The 17,307-nt window shown below is 49.2% G+C and overlaps 2 protein-coding genes across 2 annotated transcripts; both read left to right on the top strand.

The window, feature by feature from the left end:
- The first annotated feature begins 112 nt into the window (after window positions 1-112).
- Kctd11 (potassium channel tetramerization domain containing 11) lies at window positions 113-3,253 on the top strand. Its single transcript, XM_021213304.1, has one exon. The coding sequence runs from the start codon at window positions 1,301-1,303 to the stop codon at window positions 1,997-1,999; it is 699 nt and encodes a 232-aa protein (XP_021068963.1). The 5' UTR covers window positions 113-1,300; the 3' UTR covers window positions 2,000-3,253.
- A 213-nt stretch (window positions 3,254-3,466) lies between these two features.
- Tmem95 (transmembrane protein 95) lies at window positions 3,467-5,432 on the top strand. The gene is made up of 7 exons (XM_021213305.2): window positions 3,467-3,666; window positions 3,909-3,965; window positions 4,093-4,173; window positions 4,270-4,290; window positions 4,431-4,511; window positions 4,601-4,688; window positions 4,761-5,432. Exons 1-7 carry the CDS (start codon window positions 3,495-3,497, stop codon window positions 4,789-4,791), a joined length of 531 nt encoding a protein of 176 aa, XP_021068964.1. The 5' UTR covers window positions 3,467-3,494; the 3' UTR covers window positions 4,792-5,432.
- Window positions 5,433-17,307: the final 11,875 nt, after the last annotated feature.

The following is a 17,307-nucleotide window of genomic DNA, read 5'->3' as shown; positions in this document are numbered from 1 at the left end:
GGCCACCCAGATGAGCAGATGTAACCGTGGTTACTCAAGAGGCTAGGGTTTCTCTAGTAAAGGAGGAGGCTGTCTAGCACCCGGTGGCTTGACAGGAGGAGCATTCGAGCCCAGGCGACTAGGGAAGCCACCGCGTGGGAACCTGGGCTCTCTGGGATGGCCCGAAGGCATCCCGGGAATGCGATGGCTCAGCATCCGCCCCCTCGGGAGTTCCCGACCGGGATCCAACCCGGAGACGTGGATTCTCTCAGACTAGAGGGATGGACTGGAGACTCCATCCCCGACCAAGTTGTACTAGTGAGGTCATGCACACCTGCAGGGAACGCGGGGCCGTCGCGGCCACATCCGCAACGAAGCCTGTGAATCATCCCACCCCCGCTCCAGTCGGCCGGTCCAGCCTGTCCGTCCCAACTCTCGCACTGGCAAGACCGGGTTCCCACCCATAACAGAGCCCGGCCAACCCACGGGGGCGTAGGGCGGGGCGCTAAGGGGCGGTACTGTCGCTTAAAGGGCCACTGACCGCTGCCCTTAGGCCACTTCCTGGGGGTGGAGAGGACCTCAGTAGCTGCTGCGACAACCCAGGAAGGCGGTAACGCCCGAGTCCTGAGACTGTTTGTTCCCAACAGAGTCCTGGGACACTCTCAGCTCTGACTGCAAGAGCATCGCCTCTCCCAAGCCATACAGAACTGCTGGCCACCGGCTCCTGTCAGTTGCGCCTCCATCTTTTGGGACACACGCCCCTAACCCTGGCTGGGCCTCTGGACAGGTCCTCGAAACCCGACGTGGACTCTATTACTACAAAAGCTCAGAAACTCAAACTGATCCCTTCAGCGTCCGACCGGTGCTCACCACCGTCACCTGCTGGTTGAATTCCGGAAACCCACTGTCTGAAGAATACAGGAGGGAATCGCTGACCACGTACACTCCGAATCGTTTGGACCAAAAGCTCCCTGACCCTGTCTGGCTGCCTTCTGTTCCTTTCATCGGTTCTTTCATCCTCTCGGGGATTTTTGTGTCCTGAAGCCCCCAACCACCACCAAAGTAGCTTGGGTGAGCTACAAACTTTACTGTCTTGCTTTTACTGCCTCCAACTTAGCAAGTCTGAACGTTACCACCCAATTCTTTCCAAACCCTCAAATATCTGCTTTTTCCTTCTCCTTGCCTGTCTCCTATATTACCCAAAATTTCCCCCCCTCCTGTGTCCTCTTCACCCCCTTCCTTTGGGGGTCCCGTAACCCTAAATGTGGGGGGAACACTATATTCCACTACACTGGAGACCCTGACGCGCTTCCCAGATTCTATGCTGGGGGCCATGTTTAGGGCTGACACCCTAATGCCAGCCAACCTTAACCCGCAAGGAGATGGTCATTACTTCATCGACAGGGATGGTAAGGCTTTCCGGCACATCCTCAACTTTTTGCGGCTAGGCCGTCTGGACCTGCCCCGTGGTTATGGAGAAACTGCCCTTCTTAAGGCAGAGGCTGACTTCTACCAGATCCGGCCCCTCCTGGATGCCCTGCGGGAATTGGAAGCCTCTCGGGGTACACCTGCGTCCACAGCCGCCCTACTCCATGCAGATGTAGATGTCAGCCCCCGCCTGGTGCACTTCTCTGCTCGAAGGGGCCCCCACCACTATGAGCTGAGCTCTGTCCAGGTGGACACCTTCCGAGCCAACCTCTTCTGCACTGACCCTGAGTGTCTGGCTGCCATGCGCAACAGATTTGGTGTGGCCATCGGGGACAGGGCAGAGGGAGGTCCACATTTTCGGCTAGAGTGGGCCTCCCGCCCCCAGGAACTCCCTGAAGTAGAGTATCAAAGAATGGGGCTGCAGCCACTGTGGACTGGGGGGCCAGAAGATCGTCGGGAGGTAGTGAACACGCCTACGTTCCTGGAGGAAGTGTTACGGGTGGCTCTGGAACATGGCTTCCGCCTGGACTCCGTCTTCCCCGACCCTGAAGACCTTCTGAACTCTAGATCCTTGCGCTTTGTGCGCCACTAAGGGTGCTACCCTCCACTTGACTGCAGAGGAGAGGGAATGAGTCAGCCAAGGGGCTAGTCGCTCTTCTAAAACCTCTTTCTAGAACTGGTGTGGTAGCTATGAGAGTCAGGAATCCCACCATACCTGGCTGGAGCCTAGAGCTGGGGTTCCCAGATCGAGCTGCCCCCCTCCACCCCACAAGGCTCATGAATGGTCCAGAAGAAGATCTACACAGGGGCTTATCCTGGGAGAGCATTGTGGATTCTCTAGCCTGTTTTTGCTTGAGGATGGGTCCTCTGTATCCAGAAGTGTGGCAAAGCCCAGGCTAAACCTAGCAGAGCTCTGGCGGGTTGAGCACTAGGTGGGAGGACTTTGAATTATCGAATGTAACCTGTTCCCTGGACTGTGGTTCCCTTTACTGGAGCTGGCACCTCATCCTACATAACCATTAAGAGGTCAGGACACTCTGGAAGGTTTCTTTACATAATGTCCCAAGCCACCTACTGTGGGACACCCCATCCTAGGATGACATAAGGGAGCTAGGAGAACCTCCATCAGCCCGGGGGCTAGAGCTCCCTTCTGGGATTCCAAGTGTTTTAGAGGATCCCGTATGGAAGTAGGGCTGGACCATGGTGTCCAGAGGCCTCTTTCATGTGTGTGCGCATGTGCTGTGCCAGCCAATAGATCTGATGCTGCCTGGCTCCCTGCTGTCTTGGTTCCCATCAGTGTTGCTGACTCTTGTGTTTATGTGTTGGTCCTTCTGTGATCTTGGCATGTCCAGGCCTGTTTGGGGCTGCTTAGAAACTCTCCAGGCTCAGGTACCTCTGTGGTATGTGTAAGAGCAGATTCAGATTTAGTTTAATCATAGGGTGTGTATGTGTGTGTATGTGTGTGTGGTGTGTGTGTGTGTTTGCATGTGTGTTTATGCCTGCACCGCCCCGTAGGCAGGAGGGCCTTGTTTGAGTTTGAGTCATACTAGGCCCTTCGTATGAGAGGTAAAAGCCACTGGGCTTAGCTGGGCCTCTGAGACCTCTGGGAGCTCTTGGTTGCTGAGACAACCATGAGCCTGTTGCTAGGAAATAGCTGGGTAAGGAAGGCCTAAGGCTGTCCTGGGCAGCCAGGAGCTAGAGTTGGGAGAGTCGGGGAGGGTGTGGTAAGGATAGCATTTGTGGGTTCCTGGGTGGATGGGATACACACATAAACATGTTCATCACTGGGTGGAGTCACTCATCTATCACTGTGACTTACAAGAAGAAAAATAAATGGCTTTCAGAAACACGATGTGTAAAGGCCACTATCCCCTTGCAACAGAAACCCTGATTTATCCGTCCTAGAGATACATTTAGCCTTCTTGGGGGCCCGGGGGGGGCTCTACCAGAGCCGAGAGGTAAGACAATGGCATTGTTCTGAGTCAGTCTAGAACCTCCGACATGAAGGGCCAGAACCCGGATCTCAGAGAATTCTGACCCTTCCCTGGTCCGAGGGGTCCAACCCCTCCCACACCCCAGCAGGCCTCATGTGGGTGCTGGCTCTGGGTGGGGCTTTCTTGGTGGTAGCCGAGGCTTGTATCTTTTGTCGTCTCCCAGATCATGCCTTGGCAAACCGCCTGGCTCAGCTCAATAGCCAGATGAAGCCGAAGTGGAAGTGGAAGGAATGGGCTTCCCCGGATTTCTCAGCCTTTGCCTTAGGTAAAATCAGACACGCAGGGTCAGCTCGGCAATTGTCACCACTCTCTCCTAAGGGGGCTGGCTAGCGAGTGCCTAGCCATGCTTCTCAGCCGTTGCTTCAGTCCATAGCCCTTTCTGAACTCAGTAGCCTCTCTTTGGAAAAACTCTGTGCCCTAGGTAATAGGAAAACAAAACAAAACAGACAACACAAAACCCCCCAAACTCTAGAGCCTACCCTAGCTCCTTCGTCTCCATCTCCACAGATGAGGTGTCAATGAAGCAAATCACAGAGAAAACTCACCGAGTCCTGAGAGTCATAGGTGAGAAAAGGGACACCTTGGGACCTAGGAAAAGAGGAGAGGTGAAGAGAGGGACCGACCTGGGAGGGGACCTGGAAGGCAGCTCCGATGAGGTCTAGGGCAATATAGCTGTGCTGTGCCTCTCCAGAGAAAAAAAGATCCATCTCCTTGATTCCATTATACTGGCAATGGCTTCAGAAGATCAGGATCCCCCAGTACACCAGGGAAGGTATTGATGGGGAGGGTACCAAGGGACGCCTAGAATTTGTAGCCCCGTGGGGCGTGACTGAACAAGTTAGCCACCCCTCCTTGCCTTTCATTTCAGCTCTCTGTGCTCCTGTCTGCCGTGAGTAAAAGAAAAGGCCGTGGAGCCTCCTGGGGAAACGAAGAGAGTAGGGCGACCGCCCGAGGAGCTTGGGCGGCTGGGAGGAAGGGGTGGAGGGCGGTGGCTTCGCTTGCCAGCGCTGCTCCTATTGTCTCCCGTAGGGGGCAGCACTGTCCTGTACAACTGCTCCACCTGCGAGGGCAAGGAGGCGTCTTGTTGGCCCCAAAAGCGCTGCTACCCAGGTTCTTTATCCTCACCCTCCTAAATAAGGTCCCCTAGGTTCCCTGGTGTGATCCACAGGATCATCCACGGTCTCCTGGGTTCCTTGCAGACAGTCACGATCTGTGGGACGCTAGGATTCTGCTCCTATGTATCTTCGGAATTGTCCTGCTTTCGGGTGTTGTGAGCCTCCAAGTGGAGTGAGTTGTGGGGCACGTCCCAACCCCCTTCCCTGAGTCTCTTCAGGCCTCCCATCCCCTGTCTCCTTTCAGGTACCTGAAGCTGCAAGCAAAAGACTTGTGAAGAAGAGGACAGCTTTCCCAGCCCCAGCTCTAAGAAAAATTTGTGCCCACAATTTCCACTTCCTTTAGGGTGGGAACCAGACAGTTTGTAGACCCAGCCCCAAAGCCTCAGTCTTTCAGACCCTAAACCTCAGACCTCTGCTATCAATATTCGTGTCAGATGGCCTCCTGGAACCCAAGCACCCACAGCTGGAAAGTCCCTCCCCTTCTGTGTTCCACCAATCAAACAGAGCAGCAGATGATGCCAGGAAATTATCTACAGAAGGAAAGAATCCCTTACCACCACCACTCCCACATCCCCTCTGTCCATTCCCGGAAAGCGGGGGACTGTTGGCCTGTAGATGTTGCTCTAAGCCCTCCAATGACTGATCCGGAATCCGGGAATGAGGGTTCTGGAAAACTCTCCCTCTGGGGTGAGACCACATCAGTCAACCGGCTGGCATACAGTCCCTCCATTGTATTAATATTGTGCAGCCTGGACCTCCCCCTCCTTCTGGGCCTGTGCAAATCTGCTGTATGATGCCTTCCATCCCTGTCTGGCTCCATCTGCAACTTGGGCAGGCAGATGGGATGGGGATTCTTCGGAATTCTAGTTAAAGGTGTACACCCCCCGCCCCCAATAGATATTTAGCAATGTCTGGAGTCAGTTTTGTTTTAATTGGAGGAATGTGTGGCTGGCGCTAGTGGGTGGAGACCAAGGCCACTTGCTAGATATCCTGAGCACACAGGAAAATCCTGTCCTAATGTCAACAATTTATCGTGGAGGAATTCTGGTGGTACCAGTCTTCTTTATATCAGGGGCTTGGGGTTTTGAAGACAGGAGGTGGAAAATGAAGACATAAAAGTTCTCTTGGAAGCACTGGGGGCTTTCCCACGTGAAGCCTTGGCTAGTATGAGCCACAGCCCGCTTAGAACCACTTGGATCAACATGCCTTTCCTCTTTAACTTTTGAGACAGGGTTTCTTTGTGAGTCAGGGCTTCTCTTTGTAACCGTCTTGGCTGTCCTGGAACTCACTTTGTAGATCAGGCTGGCCTCAGACTCACAGAGATCTGCCTGCCTCTGCCTCTAGAGGTGCTGGGATTAAAATTGGGTGCCACCATACCCAGCCCTAAATTTTTGTTTTTAAATGTTGTTGTTGTTGTTGTTGGTGGTGGTGGTGGTGTGTGTGTGTGTGTGTGTGTGTGTGGGCTTATGTAGACCACAGTACATGTGTGGAGATTAGAGAACAATGTGCAGAAATCAAGTCTCTCCTACCACGAGGGTCCTAGGACTGAACTCAGATCCTCAGGCTTGGTGGCAAAGGTTCCTAACTGGCTGAACCATCTCTATAGCCCATTGTTCTTGGTTTTGAGACAGGTTCGTGTCAGCTTAGCCTGGCCTTCAGCTTGCTATAAGGCCAAAGATGTCCTTGAGTCTCTGACTTTCCTGTCTCTGCCTCCCAAGAGCTGGGATTGTGGGCATGCTCCCCCCAATCTGGCCCTCACAGTCTAGACAATCCTTTTATCTTATACACGAAGATAGGAGAGCCAGAGGTCACATGAGAGGGCAAACGTGTTCAAGATCATAGGGAAACCTATCCTTCATTTGGCAACAGTGAATGCCTACCAGTTAACAGGGAGCATCACTGCCCAAAAGGAGTGAGTAACCCCTCAATGTCCTGATCTCAGAGGTGGCGCGGCTCTGTCCTGGGTGGAAGCCGCCCTGTCTGTGCCTTTGCTCAGCCTCACTTTCCAGCACCAACACCTCACAGTTGTTCCTGATCTCCAGTATTCATAGGTCAACACTACCACCCATCATTAAAAGACCTGTCTGCCCCTTCTCCTGTGGTGACCTCCAGCCCACCGAGAACCTTTTAGAGTGGACATTAGGCTCCCAGATGCTCCACCTGGCTGCAAACTCTTCTCTTGGACCCAAGTCAGTCTCCATGGTTACATGGGTCCTCCTGAGGCTGCACATCTCTCACTGCATGTGATGAGCTTGGTTTTTGGAGTTAAGCTGCCTGACTCCAAATCCTTGGACTGCTCTTACTGAGCCTTGGGAACTTTTTATTTTTTTAAAAGATTTTATTTAGTTATTTTATGCATATGAGTACACTGTAGCTGTCTTCAGATAGACCAGAAGAAGACATCAGATCTCATTACAGATGGTTGTGAGCCACCATGTGGTTGCTGGGAATTGTACTCAGGACCTCTGGAAGAGCAGTCAGTGCTCTTAACCACTGAGCCATCTCTCCAGCCCAACCTTGGGAACTTTTAACCTCTCTATTTTCCATGTCTTTGTATTTTGCTTTTGGAGCAGTCTTGTAGTATAGCTGGGATAAGAGGCAGGTGCCACCAGCCTCAGCAGTCCCAAGCGTTTTATATGAACTTGTTATGACTGAAATATTCCTTTAAGGTAAGTATATTGTAGTCCATTAAAATATATGATATTAGGGACTAGAGATGGCTCAGCAGTGAAGCATGACCCAGGTTCTGGTCCCAGCATCCACATGACACAACAACTGTCCCAAAACTCCAGTTCTGAGGGTCCAGTACTTTCTTCTGGCCTCTGTGGGCACCAGGCATGCATGTGGTACATATATCTACATGCAGACAAGACATTTATACATATAAAATGAAAACAATCTTAAATAAAACATTATAATATGTACTTTTATTATATGCTAAGAAAAAAACCTATTATTAAGCTGTAGTATGCCTAACTAAAATTGTCTTGACTTCAAAGATGTTAAAATGTAAAAAAAAAAAAAAAATAGAATTAAAAAAAATTATCTGCTTTTTATTGTTGCTCTTGATTTTTTTTTTAAGATTTATTTATTTTATGTAAATACACTGTCGTTGTCTTCAGACACACCAGAAGAGGGCACTGGATCCCATTACAGATGGTTGTGAACTACCATGTGGTTGCTGGGAATTGAACTCGGGACCTCTGGAACTCTGGAAGAGCCGTCAGTGTTCTTAACTGCTGAGCCATCTCTCCAGCCTGATGTTTTTGTTTTTTGAGATGGGTTTCTCTGTGTAGCACTGGCTGTTCTGGAACTCAGAGCTCCTCCCACCTCTGCCTCCTCAGTGCTGAGAGTAAGGCGAGCACCACCACTGCCCAGAAAGTTATCTGCTTTTACACAACCAGAAGGTAGCTGTGTATGGTGGCTCGTGCTAAAACCCAATCCCTGGGCCTAGGAGGCTGGAGAATCAGGCTAAGGTCATTCTTGGTTGCTCATAAAGCTCAAGGCCAACCTGGACTCCAAGAGACCCTGTTTTTAAAAGCAAAACAAAGCAGGGTCTAGAGAGATGGCTCACTGGTTAGTACTTGCTGCTCTTACAGGGCCTGGGCTTGGTGTCTAACACTCATCTGTGACCACAGTGTCAGGGGATCCACATCTCCTCTGATGTCTGCAAGATTCCTATATGCGTACAGTACACGTGTGCACACACATATATAAAGTAAAACAAACAATGGAAAAGGCAAAAAACTAAACATGAGAAGGACCCTGGCAGTGGTGGCGCACGCCTTTAATCCCAGCACTCGGGAGGCAGAGGCAGGTGGGTTTCTGAGTTCCAGGCCATCTTGGACTACAGAGCAAGTTCCAGGACAGCCAGGGCTACAGAGTGAAACCCTATCTTGGAGAAAAAAATTGAGAAAGCTGAAGTATGAGGGCGTGGTTTACTGGTGGAACACCTGCTTATCATACCTGACAGTTCTTTGTTCCATCCCTACCATAATCAATCAATCATACAAAGGCTGGTGATGTAGCTAAGTGGTAGTACACTTGCCTGGCAAGGCACTGGGGAGGTAGAGCCAAGAGGATCAGAAGGTCAATGTCATCTTCAGGTACATAGCAAGACCAAGGCCAGCCTAGCACACATAAAATCCTGTCTCAAAAAAAAATAATAATAATTTGCTGGGGATGTTCGCTCTCTCTTCCCTGTCTACAGAATGTAGACTGTCGCATGTTGCATGTTTACACTGGCTTTCAGGGCTCTCCATCAGCATCCCTCATGGGTTTTTTTGTTTGTTTGTTTGTTTGTTTTCGAGACAGGGTTTCTCTGTGTAGCTCTGGCTATCCTGGAACTCACTTTGTAGACCAGGCTGGCCTCAAACTTAGAAATCCCCCTGCCTCTGCCTCCCCAGCGTTGGGGTCCTCACGTTTTATCTGCTACTTAGGCCAGAGCCTTCTAAACAGACCTAATTGGAATTTCCAGGTTGGTCCATGAGCATCTCAGACTTCATGTGACCAAGTAAACCTTCCTTCACTGAGATTCCCAATGTTCTCTTGCAATCTCTCTCATGATCCATGGCAAAGCCCACACATCCTTGTCCTCTCTCTCTGTAATACCTACAAGCTCTCTTCTCACCGGTCACCAAGTAATATTGTAATATGTAGAATCTGGCTGCCACTTGTTTAGTGTGTTATCTCCCAGGACTGTCCACCCTATAATACTCCCCACGGCCAAATCGAATCACTGCAGCTTCCTAAACATATCTTCTACCATTGCCTGGGCTTGTCCTCCCTCTGGACTGCCCTTTTGACTTGGCACAGGTCATACTCATGCAAAGCTGCTCTGAGTTCTGCTAGGGGAGAGAGGACTTCTTTCCCAGACATCTCTCAGCTATGGCACCTGTTGCATCAAGGTGGTAGGTATGTTTGGGGGAGATGGGGAAGAGTTGAGACAGGGCCTCATATAGTCCAGGCTGGCCTTGAACTTACTATGTAGCTGAAAATGATCCTACTGATCTTTCTGCTGGTATTATAAGTGTGACCACCACTTCTGGCGTGTGTGTGTGTGTGTGTGTGTGTGTGTGTGTGTTCGGTATTTATTAAAGCTATTGGAAATATTGTATGCTAATAAGATACCCGACCTGTGGGGTGGGGGTGTGAATCAGTAGAGAAAACAGGGCAGAAGCCACAGGCAGAGACTAAGAGCTTTTTGGAATAGACTGAATCTGCCAGTTTGGCTGACCACCTTTGTGGGGACAGAACAGGCCTGCCCCAAGGCCTGCTGGGAGCATACAAACCCAGAGGGGACATTCTCTGTTCACACCACAGCAGAATGGTTTCTAATGCTCAACTCCTGCCAGCATCCGAGTGAGCTCAGACTGCCCCATTAAGGGTTTGATGGCCTCACTGGGTCCAAAGCGGCTTGCAGTTACGTGTCTGCCAAGCAAGGCCCTAAAGTGTCTTTGATGATGTGGACACCTTCCCGGGGAAAGGCTTTCTGAGTGACATCAACCTTAGTCATGGCTGTCATCAGCCAGCCTGGCCACAATGGACACCAGAGGAGAATCTAACTTGGTGGTCTTTTTTTTTTTTTTTAACCTCTCTAGATCATATTCTTCCTATGAAGCTGCTACAGAAAGGGTCTGTGGTCTCTATTTCTATTGCCTGGCACATAGTTAAAACCCGAGAGGCGTACTTGATGGTGGCTCCAGGCCTTTCTCTGGCTCTTGGCAATTCGTGAACAGGGTGCACAGGAGGCCATGCTGCTTTTCTCGTGTGTGTGTGTGTGTGTGTGTGTGTGTGTGTGTGTGTGTGCGCGCGCGCATGCGCGCGCGTGCAATGCTCATGTGCGCATGTGGGTACACATGCATGTATAGAGGCCAGTGGTCACCCTTCTGTACAGCTGTCCACTTTATTTCTGTTACTCACACTCTGTGTGAGCGCTGTGAAGGCACACATGTACCTCAGTGAGCTCATGAAGGCCAGAGGAGGACCTTCAGAAGTCAGTTCTCCCTTCTGTCTTGTCGAGACATGTCTCTTGTTTGAGGCCCTGCCTACTCTAGGGCAGCAGTCTTCTAAGCTCCAGGTGGATTCCCCTGTCTCTGACTTCTAGTCCACTGAAACATCCTATTGATTATATGGATGAACTCTTGTTAATTTTGGAAAGGGACTCTTCAACAGGTTGTAATGCCAGAGGAACTCATTGGAAGCTAATCCAGAGGCTAACCGCTACATACAGAGACACAATTATCCAGTGATGTTCTCAGGTAGGTGGTCCCAGTAGACTCATCCTGAAAGGGAAGAAACACAGATAGAATGACAGGAAGGGATTTGCTTATGTTCACAGCCTTCTACGTGGTAAATCTGAAATTCAAACTCAGTCATCCCGGGCCTGGAAGAGATGGCTCAGCGGTTAAGAGCACTTACTGCTCTCGCAGAGGATCCAGGTTCATCAAGTCCCCAGCATCTACATGGTAGCTAACTCCAGTTCCAGGGGATCCAAATGCTTCTTCTAACCTCTATAGGATTCTTCACACAGGTAGCCCACATACATATATCAGTCATGTACATACATCCACACACACAATTAAAATGCTAAAAAAAAAAAAAAAAAAAAAAGCCAGTTGGGCGTGGTAGTGCATGTTTTTAATCCCAGCACTGAGGAGGCAGAAGCAGATGGCTCTCCCTGAGTTCCAGACCAGCCTGGTCTACAAGTTTAGTTCCAGGACACCCAGGGCTGTTACACAGAGAAGCCCTGTCTTGAAACACCAACCAACCAACCAAGCAAAAAACCTCCTCAGGCAATCAGACTCTAGGGCTGAGGAATTACTGTACTGTGATGGTTCTTTTGTTTGTTTGTTTGTTTCAAGACAGGGTATCTCTGTGTAGCCCTGGCTGTCCTGGAACTCACTCTGTAGATCAGACTGGCCTCAAACTATTGTGATGGTTCTTATATCTGTTGCAAGCTTGAGAAAACACAGTAGCGCTGGGCAGTGGTAGCGCAAGCCTTTAATCCCAGCACTTGGGAGGCAGAGGCAGGCGGATGGATTTCTGGGTTCTCCAGCCTGGTCTACAGAGTGAGTTCCAGGATAGCTAGGGCTACACAGAGAAACCCTGTCTCGAAAAACAAACAAATAAAATAAAATAAAATAAAATCACCTGGGTTGGAAAGTTCAAGGTTGGGGACAGGGTTTGCAAAGTAGGGACTGGGGGATGCCAGGAGAACCTGGGGGCCAGGCTGCTTTGATGGATAAAATATTCACCCCAGCCCCTCATCCCAGGTCTGAAACCAAACAGGCAGCAACTCTGGAAATGGGTGAAGTGTAAATTTGAAAAAGAAGGGACTTGAGGGTCCTAGGAGGTAGTAAAGTAATAACATGGAGGGCCTAAGGAAAGCTGGAGCGCCAAACTGGGACATGGGCAGTGGCTGGATCCTAAAGAGGATACACATTGATAAAGGCTGGAAATCCCCATCCGTACCAATTCTAGCGAAGGAGTGCTTGCTCTCCTTGGCTTTACCAGGAGATGCTGTATCCCATCCACGTGTTCAACAACGGTCACTGAGCAGGTATCACACAGGAGCCAGGCATGCGAAATGATAATGCCCTAGCAAGACAAAGCATTTGTTATCAAAGGAGGCAAGTTACTGGCAGGCTGGTGAGGCAGCAGCGGAAGAGAACAAAGGTCTTGGGAGGCAAAGGAAGAGAGATGGTAAACCAGGGATGGGTTTTTGGCACATGGTAAGGCCTGGCTGGAAAAACTATTCCAAGTTGAGGGACTGACTTCAGAGGGGTGAGGCAGCATACTGAGGTGCCTTTCCCTGATGTGACACTGCCATGGACGAAGTGACCTGAACGGAGCAGAGGAAAAGCTAACAGTGCTAATGCACTTCTAGGAGCAAGAGTCTTGTGGATGGACCCCTGCTCAGGCTGTGTTCTTCCAGCAACCTGCCTAAAGGAAGAGATAAATAGTGTGGGGAAGGCAGGGCGGGGGTGGTGGGCTGATGGAAGGCTCCCCAAAAGGCTAATTCCCTGGATTGTTTTTTCCCCTCAAGCTAAAGATGGAAGTGTCGGGGGTGAGCCTCTGTGTATCCTGCTGAGGCATGGCGGAGTGTGGAAGACCTAGGCCAGGAGTCCAAGCTATAATGCCCCCAATTCTCAGCCTCCTCTCCATCTGTCATGTTGGGATATAATAAGAAATGTATATTTGGTCTTTGTCCCAGTTCCTGCCACAGAGATCCTAAAACCTTCGGAATTTCCCAAATGATAACGGCGCCAGGAACATCTGTTGCCATTGGGATTAAGCCCTTTTCAGTCCTACCTGAGTTTATGTTAATGAGGAGGCTCAGGAGAATGGGGTCTGAGACCAGATGGTTGGGATTTTCAGCCTCGGTCCCCAGCTGCTGAGATAGGAAGGGCGGCTACAGATTGAGTGCATCACAGAAGGCCGAACATGATGCCTGCATGATGTCTATATAATGGAGCCGCCATTGTGAACTTAGCACAGTGCTACTCAGTGGGCATGCGGCTTGGGGAAACACAGGAGGGTTCTGAGAGGATACCAGTTACAGAGACCACATGAGAACTCCTGCCCCACCCCTGTACCTCGCCTGATGTATCTTTCCAATTGACTATTCATCAGTTTCCTTTATAACGCTATTTGTTTATTTGCATATATTTACATAAATTATACAAATAAGCACGCATGTTTACATATTAATGTATGTGGACTAGGGTGACCTTGAAACTTCTCTTACCCGCATCTCCCAACTTTGTGTCCTTAGGGGAACGATCAGCATAGCTGTACTTTTGGTATTGAGTGAGAGATCTTATTAAGTACGTAGCAAGCAAAAGGAAAAGAACAAATAGCAAGTGGAGCGGCAGATAGATCGAAGCTGCGGACAGACGGCAAGACATCGAAGCGGGAGTTTATTACATCCAGCAGGGAGGACTGGAGTAGCTTGATGGAGACACCAATTAAATCTGGGGATTACAAGCTGCCAGCAGAAGTCACCTGGGAAAGCTGGAGCGGTTGGCCAGTGAGCTTCCAGCTTCCACTGCCTCTTTCCTACTGCGGGTGTTTCTGTAACAGGAGGCAAACATTGGTCATCTCTGCTGGAAATGGTTCTCCTTCCGGTTGTTCTCAAGGGCAGGGTGCTTTATTTATATTGTTGTTGTTCTTACTTTATCGAGACAGGGTTTCTCTGTGTAGCCCTGGCTGTCCTGGGACTCACTCTGTAGACCAGGCTGGCCTTGAACTCAGAGATCTGCCTGCCTCGGCCTCACAAGTGCTGGGATTAAAGGTGTGTGCCACTACCACCCAGCTAGCACATGCCAATTTACCAATATAGTTTACATTATACCAACCAAGTGCTGGGACTATAGGTGTGTTGTACACTCAGTTTTCTTTTACTTCTCTTGCCATGCTTCTGGCTTTCTCCAGTCCAGCGGAAGTGTTCACTCAGGGCTTGGCCATAGCTTGATGGGAGAGTGGTTGAGTAGAGTGCACAGGGCCTTAGGTTCAATCCTCAGTACTGAAAGGAGACGACTAATCACATTTAGCCGTTCTTCTGTATTATCGTGTGTCTATTTGTTTAATTCAGGCAGTATTGCTGTTGCACGCAACTTCATTAGCTTCCTTTCAAGGTGTGGGGTGGACTGGGGCTGCTGCAGTAACCTGGAACTCCTGACAGATGACTCAGGGTGCTTGTAAGCTCTGGTTCCTGGCAGAAACAAAAGAAAGCTCTCACTGGAGAAAAACATCCCAAGTTTTGGCCCTGTGATTCCTATAGATTAAGATCAATAGTGCATCACCTCAGATCATGAGTCATTAAACACACAAGGAATTAAGTAATCATAATTGACTGTCAGCAGCAACAAAAAAAAATATATGTAAGGATGTATAATTAGAATCTAAACATCAAATGAGGCCAGGTATGTTGGCTCTTATCTGTAACCCCAGTACCCAGGAGGGACAGGCAGGTTTGAGGCCAGCCTGGTCTACATAGGGACAGCTGGCTTCAAAACTATATAAGCTTAAAACATGTGTGTGTGTGGTATTTGTATATTATATATGCATATGGACTGCATGTGCATGTGTGCACGTGTAAATGTGGCTATGTGCACCCACCCATGGGTGTGGGAACTAAAAAGGGGCCTAAGGGAAAGAGGGGGGAGGGGGGGTAGCCCTGCAGACTCAGGAGGGCTGCCACACGCTTTCCACTCAGCCCCGGGTGGGCATCCAAGCCTCCGATCCATTCGACCACGGGGGTGGGGAGGTGGGGTGGACAAGGGGCAACCCCCCCCCCGAAACCAAAAGGGGCCGCGGGGTTACACCCTGTAGCCTGGGATTATGGGAGAGAGGGCTGAGGGAAAAGAGGTTCCCACACAGGTGAGAGTGAGCGCAGCCCTGATGAGCAGAGACTGTCTATAGTTTTAGAGCTTTATTGTAGAAAGCAGGCCACTAGAAAGGGGGTGAGGGGACAGACACTTCACTTTAAATAATGTGTGCCTGGCAAAAAAAGCATGCGAAGACCCAAGGTCAGCTTTGGAACTCAACACTCACCTTCCACCTCTGAATCTTTCTGTTTTCGGCTGCCGTGTTGTGGACTCCAAGCTAGCTGGCCTAGGAGAGATTCTTGGCAAGTCTCCTGTCTCAGGTTCCTGTCTCCCCAATAGAGTGTTGGGGTTACAGATGAACGTCACAGCACCCAGATTTTTTTTAAAAGATGGGGATCTCTCTATGTAGCCCTGGATGGCTGTGAACTCAAAAAAAAATCCATGTCAGGTTAAATATCCAGCTTTTTAATGTGAGTTCTAGGGATCAAAATCAGGGTATCAGGAATGCTCGCCAGCCCCTTTACCTGGTAAGCCGCCTCCCAGGGCCTCACAATGAGATATATTCACTCTTTTTGAATTTATTTATTTCTGTGGTTTTGGCGATTAATCTTAGGGCTTTGCACATGTTGGGAAAGTGTTCTACCACTGCGCAACATCTCTAAACCATTAGGTTGGTTTTTGTTGTCACTGATGGTGTTTAGAGACACAGACAGTGTCTTTCTCTGTATATCAGGCTGACCTGGAACTCACTATGTGTTCACTATGGGCTCCAACCTGAATCCTTCTGCATCAGCCTCCTGAGTGCTGGGACCACAGGAGTGGACCACCACACTCAATGAATACATTACTTTTCTTTGTTTGTTTTTGTTTTTTGTTTTTGTTTTTGTTTGTTTGTTTTTTCGAGACAGGGTTTCTCTGTATAGCCCTGGCTGTCCTGGAACTCACTCTGTAGACCAGGCTGGCCTCGAACTCAGAAATCTGCCTGCCTCTGCCTCCTGAGTGCTGGGATTAAAGGCGATACATTACTTTTTAAATCTAATACCTGACAACAGGTATTTGGTTTGTTTTTATTTGTTGGACATTTTTCAAAACACCTTTATTAATGTGTAATTGGCATTCAAGATACTGGTCATATTTAAAGTACGTAATTTGGTAAGTTTTGATGGGTATGTGCTCAGGAAGCCTTTGGCGCAGTCAAGAGAATGAAAATAAACCACTGTCCCTACATGCGTCCTATGTCCCTTCCCAATCATTTCCTTTTTTCTCTTCTTGGATTTCCTAAAACTTTATTCATCCATTTATTTTATGTATATGAGTACACTCTGTCTGTCTTCAGTCACACCAGAAGAGGGCATCGGATCACTTTACAGATGGTTGTCAGCCACCATGTGCTCCTGGGAATTGAACTCAGGACCTCTGGAAGAGTAGTCAGTGCTCTTAACCACTGAGTCAGTTCTCACTCCTAAAACTTTATATAAACAGATTCATAAAGTATGTTCTCTTCTGTCTGCCTTCATTCACTCAGCATAATTACTCTTTTAAGTTTAAAATTTTTATTACCTTAAATTAAGTGTGGCCTGTGTAGTGTTGTAGACCTTTAATTCCCACACTCAGGAGGCAAAGGCAGGTGTACTGCTGGAGTTCCCAGCCAGTCTGGTCTACACAATGAGTTTTAGGTCAGGCAACATTACATTTCAGAATCTAAAATATGTGTGTGTGTGGTGGTGGGGGTTAGTTCTTGAGGGTCCAGGTGCCTGCAGAGGCTAGAGGCATTGTGTCCCCTTGGAGTGACACAGAGAATCTCCAAGCCAGCTTGGCTACAGAGTAAGACCCTGTCTTTCCCCTGTGCAGTCCTGGCTGTCCTGTAGATGTCTGGCCTTGAACTCAGAGATCTGCTGCCCTAGAGCCTGGATTAAGGGTGTTGTACCATTGCTGCCCAGGCAGCCTTGAGTGTTTTGCCAGCCTGAGTGCATGCTTGGTGCCCACTATGGTCAGAAGACAGTGTTGGATCCTCTGAGACTGGAATTATTGATGATTGTGAAGCTCAGCTCTTAACCGCTGGAATATCTTGCCACTAAGTCCTTGCCATAAGGAAAAAAAAAGCATGGGCTGGAGAGATGGCTCAGTGGTTAAGAACACTGGCTGCTTGTCTAAAGGTCCTGAGTTCAATTCTCAGCAACCACATGGTGGCTCACAACCATGTGATCTTTTGCCCTCTTCTAGTGTGTCTGAAGACAGCCACAGTGTACTCACATACATACAATAAATAAATCTTTTTTTTTTAAAAAGGTTTATTTATTTATTATATGTAAGTACACTGTAGCTGTCTTCAGACACTCCAGAAGAGGGCGTCAGGTCTTGTTACAGGTGGTTGTGAGCCACCATGTGGTTGCTGGGATTTGAACTCTGGACCTTCGGAAGAGCAGTCGGGTGCTCTTACCCACTGAGCCATCTCACCAG

This window comes from Mus pahari, chromosome 14, assembly GCF_900095145.1.
Source record: "Mus pahari chromosome 14, PAHARI_EIJ_v1.1, whole genome shotgun sequence".
Taxonomy (NCBI): domain Eukaryota; kingdom Metazoa; phylum Chordata; class Mammalia; order Rodentia; family Muridae; genus Mus; species Mus pahari.
The sequence above is the reverse complement of the archived record's forward strand: the minus strand, read 5'-3'. Positions and strand labels throughout refer to the sequence as shown.